Raw genomic sequence first — 20,500 nt, forward strand, 5'->3', positions numbered from 1 at the left:
GGAGATATGGGGATATACATATATGTATAGCTGATTCACTTTGTTATACAGCAGAAACTAACACACCATTGTAAAGCAATTATACTCCAATAAAGATGTTAAAAAAAAAGTTGAAGCAAAAAAAAAAGACAGATTTAATGTGAAAAAGCAGTCATCATCTAGAGAAAAACAAACAACTCCAATTTTTAAGGCAAGAAGAGCACATCCATAGAGAGGCTTAAAATTCCTTCAAAGATATGCAAGTAAACTTTGCCAAGAAAGGTAAGATTGCATCTTTTTGTCCAGTAATAGCAATAATTTTCATTTGATTATTTTATATTAATGAAATAAGTGATTGGGTAAAGTTTGAGTACTTCTTCAGAAAGGTGGTTTATCAAATCTACATTCATACTAAAGTTAAGTGATTCTAATTTTATCTTAAGGATAAATGTAAAGGTAGTTTATCCATGTATCTAGGTAGTGTCAGTGGTGTGAAACTGAGAAGGAAATTAGAGCTTTGGGTCATAGTGGTCATTGGATCACTACCCTCAGGGCTGAGTAAAATAAAATTCCTGGAGGTTAAATGGCTTGAACATACCATAGGCGAGTGGCAGAGAGACAAAGAACACATGCACACCACTTGACTCCTAGCCCAGTCCTTTTTCCATTAAACTACATAGCTCATTATTAAGTTGTTTTCTATTTTCTGGCTAGGACAAATTACTAATGAGGTCAAGGCTGTGAATTTAATTCTTTTACTGACCAATTGGGTTTACAAAGGAAAAAAACTGTTCAGCGGTCACAGACTAAATGCCTCATTCAGACAGGGTGACGGCTGTGTTAGTGGTCAGAAAAAGAAACAGGCAAGTGAGTCTTGAAAAAAGCCATCATCACGACTCAAAAACCAACTCAAAGTAAAAGCTCTGCACAAAGCAGGTCAGTGGGTCATTAAAACAAAGTCCACAGAATAGAAACTGACTAGAATCACTCCTTTAGAGGCTAAGTTCCAAGCGGAAGAAAAACCCCCTATCTTCTTTGTTCAATCGTTGTCTCACCTTTCCATTGAACCTAGAACATGAATATGAATACAGATCTGTTCATGCTCACAAATGAGAATGAACTTTTAATGCCACACATTCAGAAGACAGTCACTGTTCCTGAACAAGAAAGAATGAAAGCTATCTACTCTTAAGAAATAATCCCTGCAGAAATTTTTTGCATACAAGTGACCCTGTTTCCTCAGAAACAATAGATTTTTTGAAATAAATACAGATTCTAGATTAATCCAAGCAAAGTAAAATGTGTTCCAGATAGTGAAGTGATGTTCTTATTAGTAAACCCCAAATCTTAAAGGAACATGCATCCTAACAAGTTAGAATAGATAATTACTTTTTAAAACTTTCATTTTAAAATCAAGATGTTTAGAAAACAGATGTTTTGGCCATATGCTTATTAAACTATAAATATTAAAGCAAAAGTTATTTAGAGATATGATACACTCATGGCACTCAAAGCTATGAGCTCTTTCTTTCAAATGGCAACTTCAGACATAATAAACACTCATAATCTTCTTGGTTTATTATCCTAGTTTGTAAGATTTTCCATTTTTAAAAACTGTACAAATCAGTACGGTTATAAATCAATAAACTTCCTTGCTCCAAAAAGGATTCAAGGTGGGGTTTTCAATTAAGTTTATAGAAAAGCATATCCTCCAAACTTTACAGAGTCAGGAAAAAAAAGCTAAAAGCTTTTTATCATAACCTTTTAATTTTATCCTCTTGCTTGCGGGCATGCTGTTTAAGTAAAATGTTCTCATCATGCAAACGCAAAAATCTGTCTTCCAGTTCCTCACGACTGATACGTGACACTGCCTGGCGAGACTTCATTGTCCGTGTTGTTGAAGTTTCTGCAAAAATGCCAAGGTAATTAATAGGAGGATTACTTAAAATAGCCTCTAAAAACAATAACTGTTGATATTAACATAATCTCTGATGCACTCATCTCAGGTTTTTTTCTTTGTGACGTACAATTAAGACTGCTTTAGAAAATGTTATAGCATTGTTCATGCCACTGATTGGAGGTAAGAACAAAAATCTTTGCTATTAATACTTTATATACAATATTAAGGATTTGAGCAACAATCGTTTCCACTCAAAAAATGTATTCAAATAACAATGTAAGATGGAACTTACATCAAATAAGAATGAAAGATGCAACTCTGATTCAATAAAGACTTTTCAATTTATATGCTGAATGTTGAAAAAAACTAAATAAAAAGTCGGTATCTGTAAGTATTTTTTTTCAAAGGTAAGAGTTATAACAATAACAATATGATTAAGATATTTTTTCTGAGCTATGGCTTATAGAAAATAAACAATAAAATCTGCAAGACCAAGCAAACAAAAACCTTCACAAATCATTTATAAGATACCATATATTTTTAAAGAACTTTTACACCTTTTAGCAGGTGTGTGTATTTTTTTTACATATGCTTAAATTTGATATTTTCCTGTGAAGCTGGTCAATTTTCAACAGTCCTCCAAAAGAAATAAGGAACAAATGGACAAAGATTAAAGCCCTATGAGGAGGTTACTGAGGGCAAGAATTGAACTTAGGGTATCAAATACTAAAAAATAGCCTTGTACACTTAAAATTATTTGTATTTTAATCCCTGATACTCCACCAAAGATCTAAAGCAAAGCTTATACATTCTCTCTACTTTTTAAAATTTTTCTTGTTTTTTATTTTTTACTTTTTTAAAAAACATCTTTATTGGAGTATAATTGCTTTACAATGTTGTGTTAGTTTCTGCTGTATAACAAAGTGAATCAGCTATATGTATACATATATCCCCACATCCCCCATTCTTTTTACTTTTAACAGTAAAAGCTGTAGTCAAATTTATCTTTTTCAATGAACAATATTTTGACCACTCTTCTGTGGTAGTTCAAGGTGGCCACTTGCAGTGTTTTGATTAACAAGTGTATGAAGAAGCCTTAGTGGAATATATTTTACATCACAGCCTTCTCAATGACAAATGCTATGGCATGACAGAATGGCTGACACACTGTACACACAAACAAAAACACAGCTCTACACTCTATATTGCTCCTTAAAGCAGTCCTTTTCTTTCTCAATTTGAAAGTGCTTTTTAGCTCTACAGCAACCACTAAGTGATAAAAGGACAAAGAAATCCTCTAACGTGTATTAATTTGATAAAACAAAGTCAATATCACTTGGCTAAACAAACCATTTTGAGATACTCTACTTGAAAGGCAAAAATTTTTAAATATGGCATTTCCTCCCATATAAAATTTAAGCCTAAAGAAACATTTTAATGGCGAATGTGATTTAAACCAGGCAGTTTGGTTTGGAGGCTTGGTACTCTCTGTGTCGTTTCTACTGATGTGTGGAATTTTAAGCAGATGATTTATAACAATTCTTTATCAGAACAGAGGGGGATTTTACATTTTCTATGAACTGTTGATAATTGATGCATGCAGTAAAATACCATATGTTGTTCTAAATTCTCCATCTTCTTGTTTAGTCCAATCAAGACTATATAGCTACTTAAATGGCTTTGTTTGTACGAATATCAGAAATACTTTAAATTAAAAGTAAAGAAGTTACTGATCAAAGTTCATAACGGTAATAAATAACAGCTGGCTGTACCTTGTAACCCTCCCATTCCAAAGAGATTTAGACCTGTATCTTTCACAGGCAGGTCTCCTGCAGTCTCATCAGTTGGACCAGACATTGCGTATCTGTGGAGAAAAGAAAATTCAAATAAAATCTTTCCAAGTTGTAACATTAACTATGCAATGGAATGAACCAAATAAAATGAATAAGGCAGTAGAACTTTAATGGACATCTTATTGCCCACATGTGCTGCTTGAAGAAGATGAAAGCTTCTATTTTAAAAGTAATACTACATTCAATCATGGAGCCAGTGGTCCTTTCAACAGTATATTTCCTATAGTTTGCTTAGGAAATGAGGAAAGATGATCATTCTTCCTTTTCTCTTCTTCTTCTTCCTCTATCTGAAACAAAAACAAACTCCCCCAAATTTAAGAAATACCTCCTCTCCATCCTCCATCCCCTTCTATGCTCACCAAAGAAAGCAGGTATTTGGAAAAAACTCAAGTCAGGAACTTGATTCAAATGGTTGTTTCTATTACTTACTGGCCGGTCAAGTCATCTAATCTCGCTGAGTTTCAGTTCCTTAATTTAAAAAATGGAGAAAACAATTCCTATCTCACAGTTATTTAAAGGTAAGTGAGATGGTAAATTAAAGGCATTTAGCACATTTGCCTGGGATGTTAATATCATTTGAATATTAATCTTCAGCTTGATGCACAAAGGAGTGGGTAGTTCCAAGTTTTGCGAAAGAGGTTTCATAAATTCACCAACTGGGTTTGTTTTTGTTGTGTCCTTTGTTGCCATGAGGCCTAGGTCCCTACCTCCTAGGAAGTCCCAGGGCTTCCTACCTCCACATACATGCTGTCCAGCTAATTCTGGCATTTTTACAGTTTCTATTCTTTACAGAGATCCATCACAGTAACTTAGTTTTATATGCGGATGTGAGTGGTCCATGCAATGTTTAGTAATGCAAAAAACCAATGAAGATGTCCTAAGGCAGAGGTTCCCAATCTCTAGCACATTGGTCCTAGAATGTAAAGTCTGAGAGAGTAGCAAGCTGATTTGTCTCGTTTACCTCTGTATTCTCAGAGGCTGGCACAGAGCTGGGTGCATAGCTGGCATTCACTAAATAGTTGTTGAATGAATGGAGTCCTTGGGGCTTCAGGGTCTGTGGAGCCAGAGATGGTTTCCAAAATCGTGTATGCATATGTATACATGCATCATCTTTTAGAGAGAAGGTTAATAACTTTTATTATAACTCATCAAAGATTTCGGACCAGTGCATTTTTACTGTGACATAAACAACTAATAGACATATGCCTGGGAGATGATCTACTTCTTTTGGAAACACTGCCACAGGAGAGGTCAGTTTAGGAACCCAATTAGCAAGAAGTTTAAACACAGGACACTTGTGAAAATGGTAACTTTTCCATGATAGAGCTATGGTGGCTTTTATAATAACAATGATGATGATGACGGTGTTAACATTTATTGAATGCTTACTAAAACGTGCCAGGCACTCTTCTAAGTGCTCTGCTTATGTGAATTAATTAAATATCTCACAATAACCTTGTGAGGTTGTTACTCAAAATGTTTCCTACTTTACAAATGAAAAAACTGATACACAACTTAGGTAACTTGCCCAAGGTCACACATCTGAGAAGTAGTTGTCTCATCCTATTTTTGACTGTCACAGCTGGGAAGCAGGGGGCCACTGTTACTGGCATCTAGAGGCCAGAGATGATGCTAACTATCCTATAACGCACAGGAACCACAAAAAAAGAATTATCTGGCCCCAAATGTTAATAGCGTCGAGGTTGAGAGACCTTGCACAGTGCTGCGATGCCTCACCAACACCGTGTCATGAGATCTCTCCTGGCTCACTGTGTGCCACTCACACTGTTCTCTAAGTTCTTCAAATCCATGGTACCCTTGTCTTGCTCAAGGTCTTTGCACCAGCTGGCTCCTCATTCTTTGGGACTCAGCGGAAACGTCACTTTTTCAGAGAGGCCTTCCCTGAGCATCCTATGTTAGAATACTCTTCCAATTTCAGCGCTGTTTATTTCTTTTACAGCAATCATCTCGATCTGCAATTATCTAATTTACTGGTTCATTACTACTTCCTCTTCACTAACAGAGTGTAAGCATCTTGAGACCGGCATCAATCCTGTTCACAGCTGGTCGGGAACAGTGCCTGGCACAGGGTGGGCGCCAACATTAATGTTTACGGAATGAATAAATGAATACCTGGCACTGAGACTAAAATAGTAAACAAAGTCTCCACCTTCATGGAGTTAAGAGGCTATGGGGTCACCACGATAAACAAATAACTGTAAAAATTAGGCAAACAATAGGTCACTCAAGAGGCTTAGGGTTTCCCAACCAACTCCTAATCCAGGGCAAATACGCGAACTGTTTGTGTGACCTTCTACTTGAAGAAGGACCTGGAGAAGCACGGAAATTAGCCTCAACGCTCATCAGCTAAGGTTTAGGGCTGGGACAGAAAATTTCAAACCGGTGCTGGGGGTGGGGACAATGGGCGGGCTGTGATTCGGGCCTGAGGAGGTGGAGGTGTCTCGAGCCTGGCTTCTCTTCACGCGAGCAGAACTCCAGGACTTCTCCAGGACGTAGAGCAGACCCCAGGACCCCGGCCCGTGCTTCAGGTAGAGGGGCGGCAACCTGCGCCCCATCTATTCCCAGGGAGTACTCACCGTCACTCTCTCCCTGCTGCTAGCTACCGTTGCTATAGCGCCGACGGCGTGTGGGGCAGCCGGCCGAGAGGAGCACGGGAAAAACATGGCCGGCCCCGTTGCCTCCTGGGAAATATAGTTCTCTTCGGGCCCTAGCACGCCAGCTCGCTGCGCAGGGGACTACGCTTGCCCAGCTGTCGGACCTGGGAAATTCTCTTGCTCCCAACCCCGAGGCGCATTCCGGCGTCGCCGCAGTGCATCCTGGGAGTGGTAGTTCCCGCGGCTCCGAGGGAGAATGGCGGCAGGCGGGAGCAGGACGCAGAGAGAACTACATGGGGGGGGCTGTAGGGCGAGGAATCTACGCGACTAGCAGTGGCGAAGGCTGCTGTATCGCCAGCATGAAGCGGACCCCGACAGCCGAGGAACGAGAGCGCGAAGCTAAGGTATGTCGGGCTCTCCGGAGTCTGGGATCTTTCGGGCACTTGTAGCTGGGGGCTGGGAACCGGAAGGGCTTGGTTGAAAGGCAAGCGGACCCACGGTCTTAAGCCAAGGGATGACAAGGCCTTGTCAGCAAGGAAGCCAGAGACTTCGGGGGCTCTAAATTCGTGCTGCTCGGGATGCAGGCCTGGTCCTGTTGGACCAGCTCACATGAGAATCAAGACACCATTTCCTTGTCCTGCTTCTGCACCTCATTCCTTGGTAAAATTTGTAGCTACCCTTGTGCCTCAGTTTACCGGACTCTTAGATGCCTGTGATCGTATCAGTTGTGCTTTCCTCTTCGGTAATGATTTCTGAGGACTGACATCAGTTTAGGTGAAATAATCTGTGCGGTCAGATGTGTGTATTTGGAACAGTTGTCTATGTTGTGTATTCGGCACAGCGGATATGGATCTTTAACTACAATCCCATTTTCTACTTTTGGGGTTCACCTTGTAGCATTTGCTCTTCCATGAGATTACAATAATAATAGTCATAGAATTTTTCTTTTTTTAGCATTTATTACGTGTCAGGCTCTGCGTTTTCATAATATTTATATTATTTCATATTCTTATCGCAACAGATTGCAAGTTAGATATTATACAGGTGGTGTATCAAGAGTCCTGTTTTACAGATGAAGACTTGAGGCTCAGAAGAATTGAATGTTTCCCTCATTCCGCAAATCAAGTCCTATTGATTTGTCTAAATATATTGGTAATCTGGTCACTTGTTTCCATCTTCACCACCTTGGACCAAGCTACCATTACCTCTTCAATGGACCGTTCCAGTTGTCTCCTTATTGGTCTATATTCACTCTACACCCAAACACTCCTTGCTTCCCTTCTGTCCCTCCTTCCACACAAGACTCTTCTCTACACTGTGGTGTGTGAGCTTTTCAAAATGCAAATCTAATCATGGCCCTTTCTTTCCTACATCCTCTGCCAACCACCTGTTTAAAAATATTTCATGGAATTCCCTGACAGTCCAGTGGTTAGGAGTAGGCACTTTCACTGCGGTGGCCTGGGTTCAATCCCTGGTTGGGGAATTAAGATCCAGCAAGCCTCGCAGTGCGACCCAAAAAAAAAAAAATCTATCATGGTTTTCTGTTGTTCTTAGGATAAAAAGGAAACTTCACATGCCCTACACTGTTTTGCATGGTCTAGACCGTACTTGCATCATCCACAGCCTCAGTAGACATGACACCCTCCCTGCTCTCTGCCCATCAGCCACTTTGGCCTTCTTAGAAGTCCTGTGCTTTATCTGGTTACAGGACCTTTACACGTGCTATTTGTTGCTCACTCTGTATCAGGCAATTTTTGGACGTGAGAACCATTGGTAAATTAAATAGACACTGTTTGTGCTCTCATAGGATTTAGAGTCCTACAAGTGAACTCACTTTGTCTTAGGGCAATACCTCTATGGAGTTAAAATATAAAATGTGCTCTATTATGACCCTAGTTATAGCAAAGTTTCACCAGGGACCTGAAGTTTCCATGCTTGAGTCTGTATGTGATAAAGGCAGTATGTAAAGATGGGTACCCAAGGGGAAAGATCCTTCTGCATTAGTCTACAGCAGTTCCAAGAAACAGATGTCACACAGTGGTATTGTGTATAATGTCTTTCTTACCTTTTGGGTTTACAATGAAAGTTATTCATTTCTTCTGTAAAGACGTATTTAGCACCTATTATTTGCCAGACACAGGGATTCTGATTTTGGCTAAGATAGAATCCTTGCACAAGGGAGCTTTTATTCTATTGAAACCCTAACTGTTGCCTGTGAGGTAGTTGTTAATGTCATTCACACTTGATGGATGTTGAAATGGAGGCGTGTAGAAGTTATAACTTGCCCAAGGCCACTTGGTTGCTCTGTGAAACGAGGTTTTCTGACTCCAAAGCTTTTTTTCCATTTTCTGCTTGTAAAACATGTTGAAATGATACAGCAAGTTGTCTTGCCTGTTTACTTTAAAAATTTCTTTGATCTTTATTTAAAATTTACTTATGAAATATTACTGGTTGGAGCAAAGTATAGGAAATTAAGTTTTAAATCTTAAATATAAAACGATAAAATGTTCATTTACTCATGAATTATCTTCTCTTTTTCTAAAGGAGGTGTAATTTATGTACCATTATGTGCATCTGTTTAGTGTACAATTTGATGAGTTTTGATGGATAAAAACACCTGTGGAACCACCACCACAGTTGATACGAAGAACATTTTAATCCCTTCTAATAGTTTCTTCTTGCTGGTTTGCAGTCAGTCTCTTCCCTCACCTTGGCTCCCAAGCAACCACTGATAGGTTTTCTCTCACTCTAGATGAAGTTTGTATTTTCTGGAACTTCGTTATAGGTGGAAGTATACTGTATGTATTCTTGGGTCTGTCTGCTTTCAATCAGCATAATGATTTTTGAGATTGATTCATGTTGTTGCGTGTATCGGTACCTCATTCCTTTATATTGCTGATTAGTTGTCTACTGTGTGGCTCTGGCACATTTGTTTGTTCATTCACGAGTTGCTGAACATTTGGATTGTTTCTGGTTTGGGGCTATTATGAAGAAAGCGGCTATGACCATTCATGTATAAGTCTGCATTTTCATTTCTTTTGGATGAATACCCAGGAGTCCCCTTGGTGCGTGCTATGGTAGTTCTGTGTTTAACCATATAAGAAACCACTAAACAATTTTTCAAAGTGATTCTCCCATTTGTATTAGTTTCCTAGGGCTGCTGGCACAGGTTCCCACAAACTTGGTGTCTTAAGGCAACAAAAATGTATTCTCTCACTTTTCTAGAGATATGTCTGAAATCAAGGTGTCGATGGGGCCTCTGAAGGCTCTAGGGGAGAATCCTTGCTGGTCTCTTCCAGCTTCTGGTGACTCTAGGCATTCCTTGGCTTGGGCTATATAACTTCAATCTCTGCTCTAGTCTTCCATGGCTACCTTCTCTGAGTTTCTGTGTCTTAAATCTCTGTCTCTTTTCTCTTATAAGGACACCAGTCATTGCACTGAGGACCTACCCTAAATGCAAGATGATCTTTATTTCATTATCCTCAAGGTCCTTAACTTAATTACATCTGGAAAGACCCTTTTTCCAAATAAGATCACGTTGACAGGCACCGGTGGTTAAGACTTGGACATATCTTTTGGGGGGATGCTATCAAACCCACTACACCATTTACATTTTCATCAGCTTTCTACGAGAGTTTTGGTTGCTCCATAGCCTCACCAATACTTGGTATTGTCCGTCTTTTAAAGTTTAGCCCTTCTAGTGGGCGTGTGGTGGTATCTCATTGTGGTTTTAATTTGCATTTCAGTGATGACTAATGAGGGTGAGTATCTCTTTGACAAGCTTTTTTCCATGTTGTAGTATCAGTACTTTGTTCCTTTTTATTACTGAAAAAATGTACTATTCCAGTGTATGAATGTACCACATTTTGTTTAATCCATTCGCCAGTTAATGGATAGTTGGGTTGTTTCCACTATTTGACTATTATGAATAATGCTGCTATGAACGTTTGTGTTCTACTTTTTATATGTACAAATGTTTTCATTTCTCTTAGGTAGATATCTAGGAGTGGAATTGCTGGGTCAAGTGGTAAATCAGTGCTTAACATTTAAAAAAAACTGCTGTACTGTTTGTTATGGTCTGAATGATTGTGTCCCCCCCAAATTTTCTTGTTGTAATTCTGACCCCCCAGGTGATGGTATTAGGAGGTAGGGCCTTTTGGAGGTGATTAGGTGGTTAGGAATGGAATTAGTGTCCTTATAAAAGAGGTCTGAGAGATGTCCCTCGCCCCTTCTGCCATGTGAGGGTACAACATTAAGTTGGGAGTCTACAACCAGAAGAGGATCTTCACCAGAACCCAGCCATGCTGGCACCCAGATCTTGGACTTCCAGCCTCCACACTGTGAGCAGTAAATTTCTGCTGTTTAAAAGCCACCTAGTCTATGGTATTTTGTTACAGCAGCCTGAATGGACTAAGACATTGTTTTACAATGTGGATGCACCATTTGATATTCATGTTTGAGGGTTCCAATTTCTTAACATTCTCATCACTTGTTATCACTGTCTTTTTGAAAGTGGGTGTGAAGTGGTATCTCATGGTTTTGCTTTTCATTTCTCTGATGTCTAATGATGCAGAGCTGCTTCTCGTGTGTTGGTTGATCAGGTATATATCTTCTTTAGTGAGGCGTCTGTTCAGATCTTTTGCTCTTTTTTTTTTTTTTGGTTGGGTTATTTGTGTTCTTAATATTAAGTGTTATGAGTTCTTTATATTTTCTAGATATAGGTCCTTTGTCAGCAATATGTATGGTGAATATTGTCTCTCATTCTTTTAGTTTATTAATAGTCTTTTGACGAGCAGGAGTGTTTAATTTTGATAAAGGTCCAATTTATCGATATTTCTTTTTATGATTCATGCTTTTTGTGTCATATCAATGAAGTCTTTACCTATCCTAAGGTCACAAAGATTTCTTGTTTGCTTTTTTCTTTTCGGCTGCGTTGGGTCTTCGTTGCTGCACGCCGGCTTTCTCTAGTTGCGGCGAGCAGGCGAGCACGGGCTACTCTTTGTTGTGGTGTGCAGGCTCCCCATTGCGGTGGCTTCTCTTGTGGCGGAGCACGGGCTCTAGATGCGCGGACTTCAGTAGTTGCGGCACGTGGGCTCAGTAGTTGTGGCGCACGGGCTTAGTTGCTCCACTGCATGTGGGATCTTCCCGGACCAGGGATCAAACCTGTGTCCCCTGCATTGGCAGACGGGATCTTAACCACTGTGCCACCAGCGAAGTTCCTCTTGTTTGCTTTTTAAATTAAACTTCTTACCCCTATAATGGGTAATTGCTTTCGGTTTTCCTTTTCTCTTTGAAATAAGTTAGAATATATTTTCTTCTTGTGATTGCTTATGTCCTAGACTTTTATACAGTTTCCAAGTCTGGAGGGTGAATAAAAAGGTTGGATTAAATAGTTAGCTTTTTATGATAACATTTATTTAATTTGTGTTAAAACATAAGAGGGTACCAAAGTATATTCATGCATTTTTAAAATGAATTTTTTTTTACAAGGCATGTAGTGGAATAGTCCAGATTAGTATTTGATAAGGCTGAGTTAGAACCATGGCCTCTAAAATTTTTTTTGCTGTTGGACAGAGCATTGGCACCCTGTGCCTCAGTTTCTCCAGCCAGAAAATGGAGTCAAGAATAGCTGCTTCTGTGAGTTGCTGTGAGAATCTAGTATGATTAGGTTTGGCCATTGTGCCAGGGACAGAGTAGGTATGGCTTTGATTGAGGGTTGCTCAAAGAACCCTTTGCTGATATAAGGCTGCCCCCATTTTTTTTTAGATGATATAATTTATTATTTTGAAATGATTTAAGATTTATAGAAGAGCTGCAGGAGTAGAACAAAGAGCCCTCAAAAACCTATCATCCAGATTCAGAACTTGCTCACATCTTGCTGCATTTGCTTTATAGCTCTCTCTCTTTCGTATAAATACCTGAACTATTATTATTATTTTTTTATGAACTATTACAGAGTAAATTGGAGACATCAATCCCCTTTACCCCTAAATACTTCAGCATGTATTTCCTAAGAACAAGGATGCTCTCATATATAAACATAGCCAATTGTCAATTTCAGAGAAAGTTAACATTGATAAAATACTCTTATTTAATCTAAAATCCATATTTAAATTTTGCTAATTGTCCTAATAATATCTTTTTTTTTTTTTTTTTTTTTTTTTTTTTGTGGTATGCGGGCCTCCCTCTGCTGCGGCCTCTCCCGTTGCGGAGCACAGGCTCCGGACGCGCAGGCCCAGCGGCCACGGCTCACGGGCCCAGCTGCTCCGCGGCATGTGGGATCCTCCCGGACCGGGGCGCGAACCCGGTTCCCCTGCATCGGCAGGCGGACGCGCAACCACTGCGCCACCAGGGAAGCCCTAATAATATCTTTTATAGCTTTTTTTTTTTTTTTTTTCTGGTCCAGGTTTCAATCCCGGGTCATACATTACCTTTAATTGTCATGTCTGGTCTGTTTTAATCTCCTTCAATCTGGTCTCCTTTAATTTCCTTTAAATTGGTTCCTCATCCTGTCTTAGTCTTTTATGACATTGACATTTGTGATGAGTAAGGCACTGACCTGTGTGATGAGTACAGGCTATTTTGTTTTGTATAATGTCCCAGTATTCTTTTTTTTTTTTTCCTTTTTGTCTTGCCGTGCTGCATACGGGGATCTTAGTTCCCCGACGAGGGATTGAACCCGAGCCCGCTGTAGTGGAAGCGCAGAGTCTTAACCACTGGATGGCCAGGGAAGTTCCCCTGTATTCTTATTTGTCTGATATTTCCTTATGATTAGATTCAGAGTATGCATTTTTGGCATGTATATTTTTAAGGAAACATAGGGGCCACTAGAGGTCACAGATTTACAACTTACACATTTCATCCTGCCTATGAAGGTGTTTTATTTGGCCCAAATGAACTGTGTTTGAAAGTTTCCAAATTATTTTCCAATGTTTAAAAGTTGAGAGATTTCACATAAAAGTCTGGATGTCTGGCTTTCTTGAAAAACTAGACTATCTGGCAACACTGGGCATGTATTTCATTAACTAGAGCTGAGCAGTGGCTGCCTCTTTAGATGAGAATGTACTTTCCATTCCGCCACACTCCAGCATTGCCCATTTAGTCACAGTAGAGTGGTTTAGAGTGTGAGGCTTTAGAGGCAGATCCCGGAATAGAATCCTGCTCCATCACTTGCTTTAAGCAACTTAACTTCTCTATACCTCTGTTTCCTCATCTGTAAAACTGTGGTGTTATTTATGACTGTGATGAGGGTGAACTGAGGTATAGGTAAAGCACCTAACACATCGTGTTGTTGTTATCACCGTCATCTCATTGTCATCATCATTACCACCTGTCTAATCTCAGTAGATATTTAGCCTATATTCAGGCCATTCATTCTGTGAACTTATAGTATATGAGTGTCTCATCGGGCAGATTTTCTCTACTGGGGTCACACTAACTTCTTACCCATCCGTCCCAAACGGTACTAGTGATGTACCACCCTTGGAAGAATTGAGAACATAGTCGAACTATTTTCTGTGTTCCTTGGTTCAGTTGAGGAACCCGGTTAAAAGTGCCAAGGAGGGTACTCAGCACTGGGGACACATGGGTAAATATGGCAGATTTGGTCCCATGGGAGTGGCTGCCTTACCATGGAAGATAGATAATTAAGCAAGTACCAGCAGTAGAGTGGTGCGTTTTACCATGGGAATGGGACTTGGTAGCAGGGAGGATCTACAGTGGTATGGGGGTCATGGAATTCCTTCCTCAGGAAGATCTATTAAACATGGTCTAGGGGTCATGGAATTCCTTGCTAAGATCTCTTTAAGGATGTATCCTTATGAGAGGCCCAGGACTCCTTTAGAGGTTGTTCAGAAATATTAGAACTGTTCTTTAGTTCTGGAATGAAAAGATGTGGATGTTGAATTCCAAGCTAGTATCCAAGGTTCTTATGCTGGCTTGGGTGAGATCATCAATTTTTAAAATTATTGAGAATAGAAACAGTTTAAATTTATTACTGAGAGGGTTGTATACTTAATGGGAACATAATAATTTTGTTTGAGAAATGTACATTTTAACTTTGCAGTGGAGAAAACCTGGCAGTCACTACCTCAGCCAGGTGATCAAGGTCAGCATCATCAGTGGCAACAAGTCATGTTGATGACATGACCCCTTGATCTGTTTAATTAATAATAAAGTGATTAAAATGGTAAAAAAAATGTATATTTTAATTAGTGAAGGAATATATCCAGAATAGATAAGCCTGCTGTTTCAAATAAAAATCCTTTAAAAAGTCTTCCATTTTTGGTGATAATTGTCTTAATATCATTTAACAAGATAAACCTTAAGTTATGAGGTATAATGAGTTATAAATATAATAACTCAATAAAAGGAAGTTTGTTATTTATGTATGTACCCACTGGGTTTGTTTTTTTTTTTAACCTCAATTTATTTTATTTTTTGCAGTTTGGCACTTTAGTGAAGTTCTGAGAAGGTTCTTTTGGCCCCTACCTTCCTCAGGCCATCCTGGATTATTTCACCAGTTTATCTGATGGTAATTTAGGAAGCTAAATGTAGGACATTTTTGGTGGTGGACCAATGACCAAGGAACTTAAAAAATTGAAACTTTGCCTGACAAATTCTACTCTGTGTTTTTTCCCCCAAATCCATCTTTATCTTTTGCTTGATCTTTCTTCCAGAGTATGGGTCAGCCTTTAATCATCATTTAATAGTTTTGATTGCCTTCTCTAGGTAGAAGAAAGGTTAGTTTTATTTGCTCATAGTTTTGAAACTACTTTAAATACCTTCCTTGAGTAGTTAAACCATTGAGTCACAGTGAGTTCTTATTACTTTCTATTATTTCCAGGCCTTTTTCTTTCTTTTCTTTTCTTTTCTTTTTTTAAAATTCAACTATAATTGATTTACAAGGTTGTGATGGTTTCAGGTGTATACAGGTCTGTTTTTTAACATTCTTAATCTTAGTGTTGGTTTTGAAAACTAAATCTTGTCATTGGAAAAAAAGTCTTAATACACTTTCAACAATCATTAGCTTCTTTGAAGACAGTGCATTGGTGTCTGATTCATCCTTCGATCTTTCCAGTGTACCTGGTAGAGGGTCTTGCACATAAAGGAAATGTATAAGTATCTTTTGAATGAAGAGTGAATGGTCGAGAGCCTCAGGAGTCTGATGCATGTTACATGTGACCCTTAATAATTATCATACTGTCTCCTTGGCTGCTGATTGTATTTATTATGGCTGAGTTTAGCAATACAGGTTTTGGCATTTAGACTGCAAGTGTCAAGAAAAGTTAAAAGAAAGTTAGAGACCGTGTCTTTTTAGTTTTGTTATTACCATTCTATCCCTTGTACTTAACATGGTGCCAGGCACATAGTAAGTATTCCATAAATATTTATCAAATGAATGAATGGGTTCCCAAGAGCATTGCCTGTTATTGGTTGTTAGGCTTTCTACCAGTGAGAGAGGGAACCAGAACCTGAAAGAAATAAGGGAAAATGGTTAAATACTTATGAATTTCAAAATTACTTAACATACCATAAATATAGGTATTAATTTTGAGAAACAAGACTCTTCAGCACAGGCAACTCTCAACAGTTGTTTTCTAGTATTCTCTTTCAAATTTTAAATGTTAGCTTACCTTCCAGGTTTAGTGTATTTTGTTGTGGTTAGTTTATTATGGTAGATTTCTTGATTAAAGTTATTTTTAAAGTGTGACTTTCTAACATCTCGAAGAAAAGAACTTTATAGTTGAGATGGTACTTTTGGAGCCTAAAAAAAAAGGCATAGTTTGGAGAAGGTGAATTTAGAGTTCTGCTAACCTCATTCACTTATTAACCTTTGGTTATAAACTGATTTTGGATTACCTTACAAAATTGTCTCGCTAGCTGATTTTCTAGTGTAAGCTGGGAAGAATCTGGGGGACTGTTGGGTTGGGTCAGGACATGTTCAGGAGATTAAGATGTACATTGGTAGGAACTTGTCTCCAAACATTTGCCCTTGGCATTGTGTTTCTCTTGCAAGACCAGCACGCGTTTGAAAGCTGAACCTTGAGCATAGGTTTGAAAGCCTATATAGGCTTGTATTTTTGTTTATGCTACAAGCATCTGTCCTGTTGCCATGCCCATCATGTATTTGCCCTGTAATTTTGGAAAGGACCTGCCTGTGAAGTGACGTGCCTTCCTTTATGTTAAAGAACCACCTTGTGGATAAGGGTCTAGGTTGAGACCTTTACATCTGGTAGAAACCACATAGAAAACTCAGTTTGAAGGACCAAATTATGTTGCATCCGGTCTGAGGAGATTTGTTGCCAGTGCGTGAGTGTTTTCATAACTGTTTGTGATCAGAAAATTCAGAGCTCTGATTTCTGCATTAGCCCTAAGTCTGCCCTTTGTCACCTTCATTTAGCGACTGGATCATTCAAGGCTGAGCCTCAAGGGCCAGCATATCTCCAGTAATAATATAAAATGGGCTGATGTGGCAGCCTTAACTCACGCTGCTGAATTGGGCATGATTAAAGTCTCAAGGCTGCATTAATATGGATTTTCTCTTTCCATGTACAGCAGTCCTTTATCTCACTGTTTCCCAGTTTGCCATTTTTTGAAAACAGAGATGGAAAATTTTGCTGATGATATATTTTTTTCTGTCAGCGCGAATGTTCTGCTTTTCTTTTTCTTTTCTTTTTTCTTCTTCTTCTTTTTTTTTTGCTTGAAAATAGCACCAGGCAAACGAATGCAGACATTACAGTTTCCGTGGGCTCCAGCCTGTTGTCATGTCAATCTTGTTATTTAGGTAAATAGTGTGCCATTTTTCGCCGACTCAGCAGCCAATATGCTGCGAGCAATTTTTGTTTCAGTCACATGATTGGCTGGGAACACTATAAATGATACAAATAATTGGGAAATCGTAGTCATTGTTCTCATAAAACCTGATCCTGGTGTTGGAACCAGCCAGGCAGAGGAGTTGCATATGCAGGCCCGAAAGGAAAGGATGGGTAGCCAGGGTGCCCAGCTTTTAAATTCATCAGACCCCTGCTGCTTAAATTGCCCCAGCTGTTAATGCTGGAACCATTACAGTAATGGACTCAGCAAATGAAGGGGAACGAAGACACGCACACTTTATTACCAGAGGGGCAATTTTCTTTTCATCTGTAATAGCAGCGGTGCCTCATATTGATCAGCCCATCAAGATACTAATCCTCTGTAAAATTACTCGTTATAACTGAAAATGTGTTAATCCAAATCAGTCTGTGTCCCGACTGCCTACTTACTATTGAATACAGACTATCAGATGGTTTATTTTTCATGATCTAAAGCCTCTGCCCTGGAAATGGTTGGTGTTTCCCCCGCAACACCGAGTGCTTAATCTTAGCTCTAGCCCAGGGTTGTCTTTTTGTTTTAAACAGAACATCACCCACTTAATTAAGGAGTGAGTGTCTGTCTTGCTGTCTGAGTTATGCTGGTGTTTTACGTTCTTCTGGATTTATTAAGCATCTTGTTTTACATTCGGTCAGTGGTTTGTACTGTAAATAAAAATAGGCCCATCTTGCACACATTAGAAATTTGCAGGTAGCAAAATGTCAATAAGTAGCAGGGATGGAAGCTTCTTTGATTTACACTTCAGGCACCAGGTTGTGCTTTGTCGATTGAACCCATAGGCAGGATGCATCCTGGTGTCTGCTGTGTAGCAGATGTGTTTTTGCATCTTTATCTGAGAAAGTTTATGGTTATTTCTGCCTCCTTGGTTCAGTAGATTGCCTTTTAGACAATGAGGCATAGCTACTCTGCCCCCCCCATTGTGTTTTGTGAGACATGGTTATAGCTAGATATTATTTTATTATAAGAAGAGCTGTTAAAACTGAGTTCTGTCTTCCTTGATATTCAGAATTTTAGGAGTTACTCCTTAAAACTTTCATTTTTTTATTCATTATAGTATTCATGTACATATATATTTATTTGTACACAGACTCTGATGCCCTCTTCGCAGTATTTTTATTTTCTCGACTATATTGTCATTGCTCAAAGCATTTGTGTGGCATTCTTCATAGAGTTCATTCAGAAATTCTTAATGAGGACTTTCTCTGCCAGGAATTGTGTTAGGGGCTGGAGATTCAAGGATGAAAAAGAGACAGTCTTTGCCATTGAGGACCTTAGCTCAGTTGGAAGATAGGCACGTGAACAAATAATTACAATAATGTAGTATTGTAAATGTTAAAATCCACTTGTGAATGTAGTTCCTGGGAGCAGATATGAGTTATGGGCACAATAGCAAAATCAGCTAATCGATTTTTCTTGCTATATTACCAAAAGCAGAATTAAACAATTTAATCATACTTTAAGACTTGCATCTGAATGATTCCCAGCTGTTTGAAAGAAATCTCATCTTTCAGGAGACTTGTTTACTGCTCTCTGGGGACAGTCAAAAGAAGGCTTTCCAAAAATGCTATGCTCAGTGACCGCATCTTTGGATATGTATAGAGTTTCCCGTGGAGACGACTTTAAAGGGGATAGTGCTTATTTGATTGCTTATGTTCTGGCATTATAAGTCAGTCTTGTTGCTTTAGAGTATAGTTTATCAAGAGAGACAGTAACCTGTCCTGGTTAAGAGCATGGATTTTGGCCAGCCTGCCTTGTTTTTCCCCTAGCTTTCCTTATTAGCTGAGCAATCTTGGGCAAGTCACCTAATCTTCTTGAGCCTCAGTCTTCATCTGTAAAATGGGGATAATAATAGTTGTGAGCATTAAATGGTTTAATATATGTAAAGCATTTAGAATAGTGATGGGCATATATAAGTGCTGTGTATATAAGCACTAGCTATTATTACCGTGAATGTGACTGTAGGTAATGAAATTATTTTCCACATGTGGCTTATGAAAGGCAACTTTGTAAATGTATGACCACAATATGTGTGGCATATAAGATGGTGAAGCATTTCTTATTTAGAATACTATTTTTTCCTGATTACATAATTTGTTATTTTAGAAAAATTTAAAAATATGGTAAAATACCAAGCAGGGAAAAAAAAAGTCTCCTATAATCCTTTAGAGATAACCACTGTGTTACTTACTGTACTGGTATATTTCTTAGAATATTATTATTATGCCTATTATATATACAATATGTGCAGTATGATCCTAATTTTATCTAAAATATATTTATGATACATTATTTATACAAGAGATATTTTAAACAAAAATTGGAATCATAGTGTATATATTTTGTATTCTGGTCTTTTTCACTTACCAGTATCCAGTATATTGTGACTATTTTTCCATGTCATTATAATTGTAGTATAGTATTTCATCATATGGATTTTCTTCCTGCTATTTTAAATTATCCTTCAGTGACCATTCTTGCACATAAATCTCTGTGCAAATCTCTGGTATTTTCTGTAGGGTAAATTAAAGGAAGGTGAATTGTCGGGTTAACATTTGTAAAGATTTTTGGCTTATATTGTCAGATTGCCACCCAGAGGGGTGATGCCAGTTTCCACTCTAACAAGCAGTGCATGAGAATGCGTATTTGGTACATCCTCTCCAACACTGGGAACTGTCATAAGATAAAAATATTTGCCAATTTGGGAGAGATGAGTAGGAGCTCATTGTAGAACTAATTTGTAGTTTCTTAATTACTAAGTACTGTATGGTTGAATTTACTCCTATTGTGTTTATTGGCCAGATATAGTTTTTTTGTGATTTGTTTATTTATATAGCCTTCATTCATTTTGCTAATGTATGTCTTTCCTTATTGATTTGTAAGAACACTTTATAGATTAGGGATATTATCATTTGTTAATCATGTGCTGGAAATATTTTTCCTCTCTTGTTTATTGCCTGCCTTTTACTTTCGTATTTTTGTTATTCAGATTAATGGTCCACTTATACGTCCTTCTAACAATTTTACATTTTAATTGTTTTCATATAATTCTTGTAATGCATCTAGAATATAGTTGGTGTATGATATGGGATAGATGTCTAATTCCTCCTAAATGATTAACCAGTTATCCCCACTGCATTTATTGACTAGATTGAATGCCAAAATACTCAGATCTGCTTTTTATTGTTTCCTTTGTTTTGTCCGTTATTCTTACACACCACTTTTTTTTTTTTTTTTTTTTTTGTGGGACGCGGGCCTCTCACTGTTGGGGCCTCTCCCGTTGC

The 20,500-nt window shown here is 38.4% G+C and overlaps 2 protein-coding genes across 20 annotated transcripts in view; one reads left to right on the forward strand and one right to left on the reverse strand.

Moving 5' to 3' along the window:
• RPGRIP1L (RPGRIP1 like) overlaps positions 1–6,397 on the reverse strand; it is a 118,983-nt gene extending 112,586 nt beyond the window's left edge. For all 11 annotated transcript variants that reach the window (XR_008615479.1, XR_008615478.1, XR_003676484.1 and 8 more), the window contains exons 1-3: positions 6,330–6,397; positions 3,652–3,743; positions 1,741–1,885 (exon numbers count right to left, since the gene is read on the reverse strand). Coding sequence is in view for 5 of the 11 variants with exons in the window: in XM_028477622.2 (XP_028333423.1) it covers positions 1,741–1,885; positions 3,652–3,736 (230 nt within the window). In the remaining 6 variants the exon portion in view is untranslated. The remainder of the gene's footprint in view (positions 1–1,740; positions 1,886–3,651; positions 3,744–6,329) is intronic.
• Positions 6,398–6,528: 131 nt separating this feature from the next.
• FTO (FTO alpha-ketoglutarate dependent dioxygenase) overlaps positions 6,529–20,500 on the forward strand; it is a 384,589-nt gene continuing 370,617 nt past the window's right edge. For 6 of the 9 annotated variants that reach the window (XM_028477736.2, XM_024125031.3, XM_024125032.2 and 3 more), the window contains exon 1: positions 6,529–6,751. In XM_028477736.2, coding sequence (XP_028333537.1) covers positions 6,641–6,751 — 111 coding nt within the window. In that variant the 5' untranslated portion in view covers positions 6,529–6,640. Of the gene's footprint in view, positions 6,752–14,826; positions 14,881–20,500 lie in introns of those variants that run through there. The other 3 variants (XM_024125030.3, XM_028477731.2, XM_028477733.2) reach the window with 3 other exon arrangements.

Source organism: Physeter macrocephalus, chromosome 17 (assembly GCF_002837175.3).
Source record: "Physeter macrocephalus isolate SW-GA chromosome 17, ASM283717v5, whole genome shotgun sequence".
Lineage (NCBI taxonomy): Eukaryota > Metazoa > Chordata > Mammalia > Artiodactyla > Physeteridae > Physeter > Physeter macrocephalus.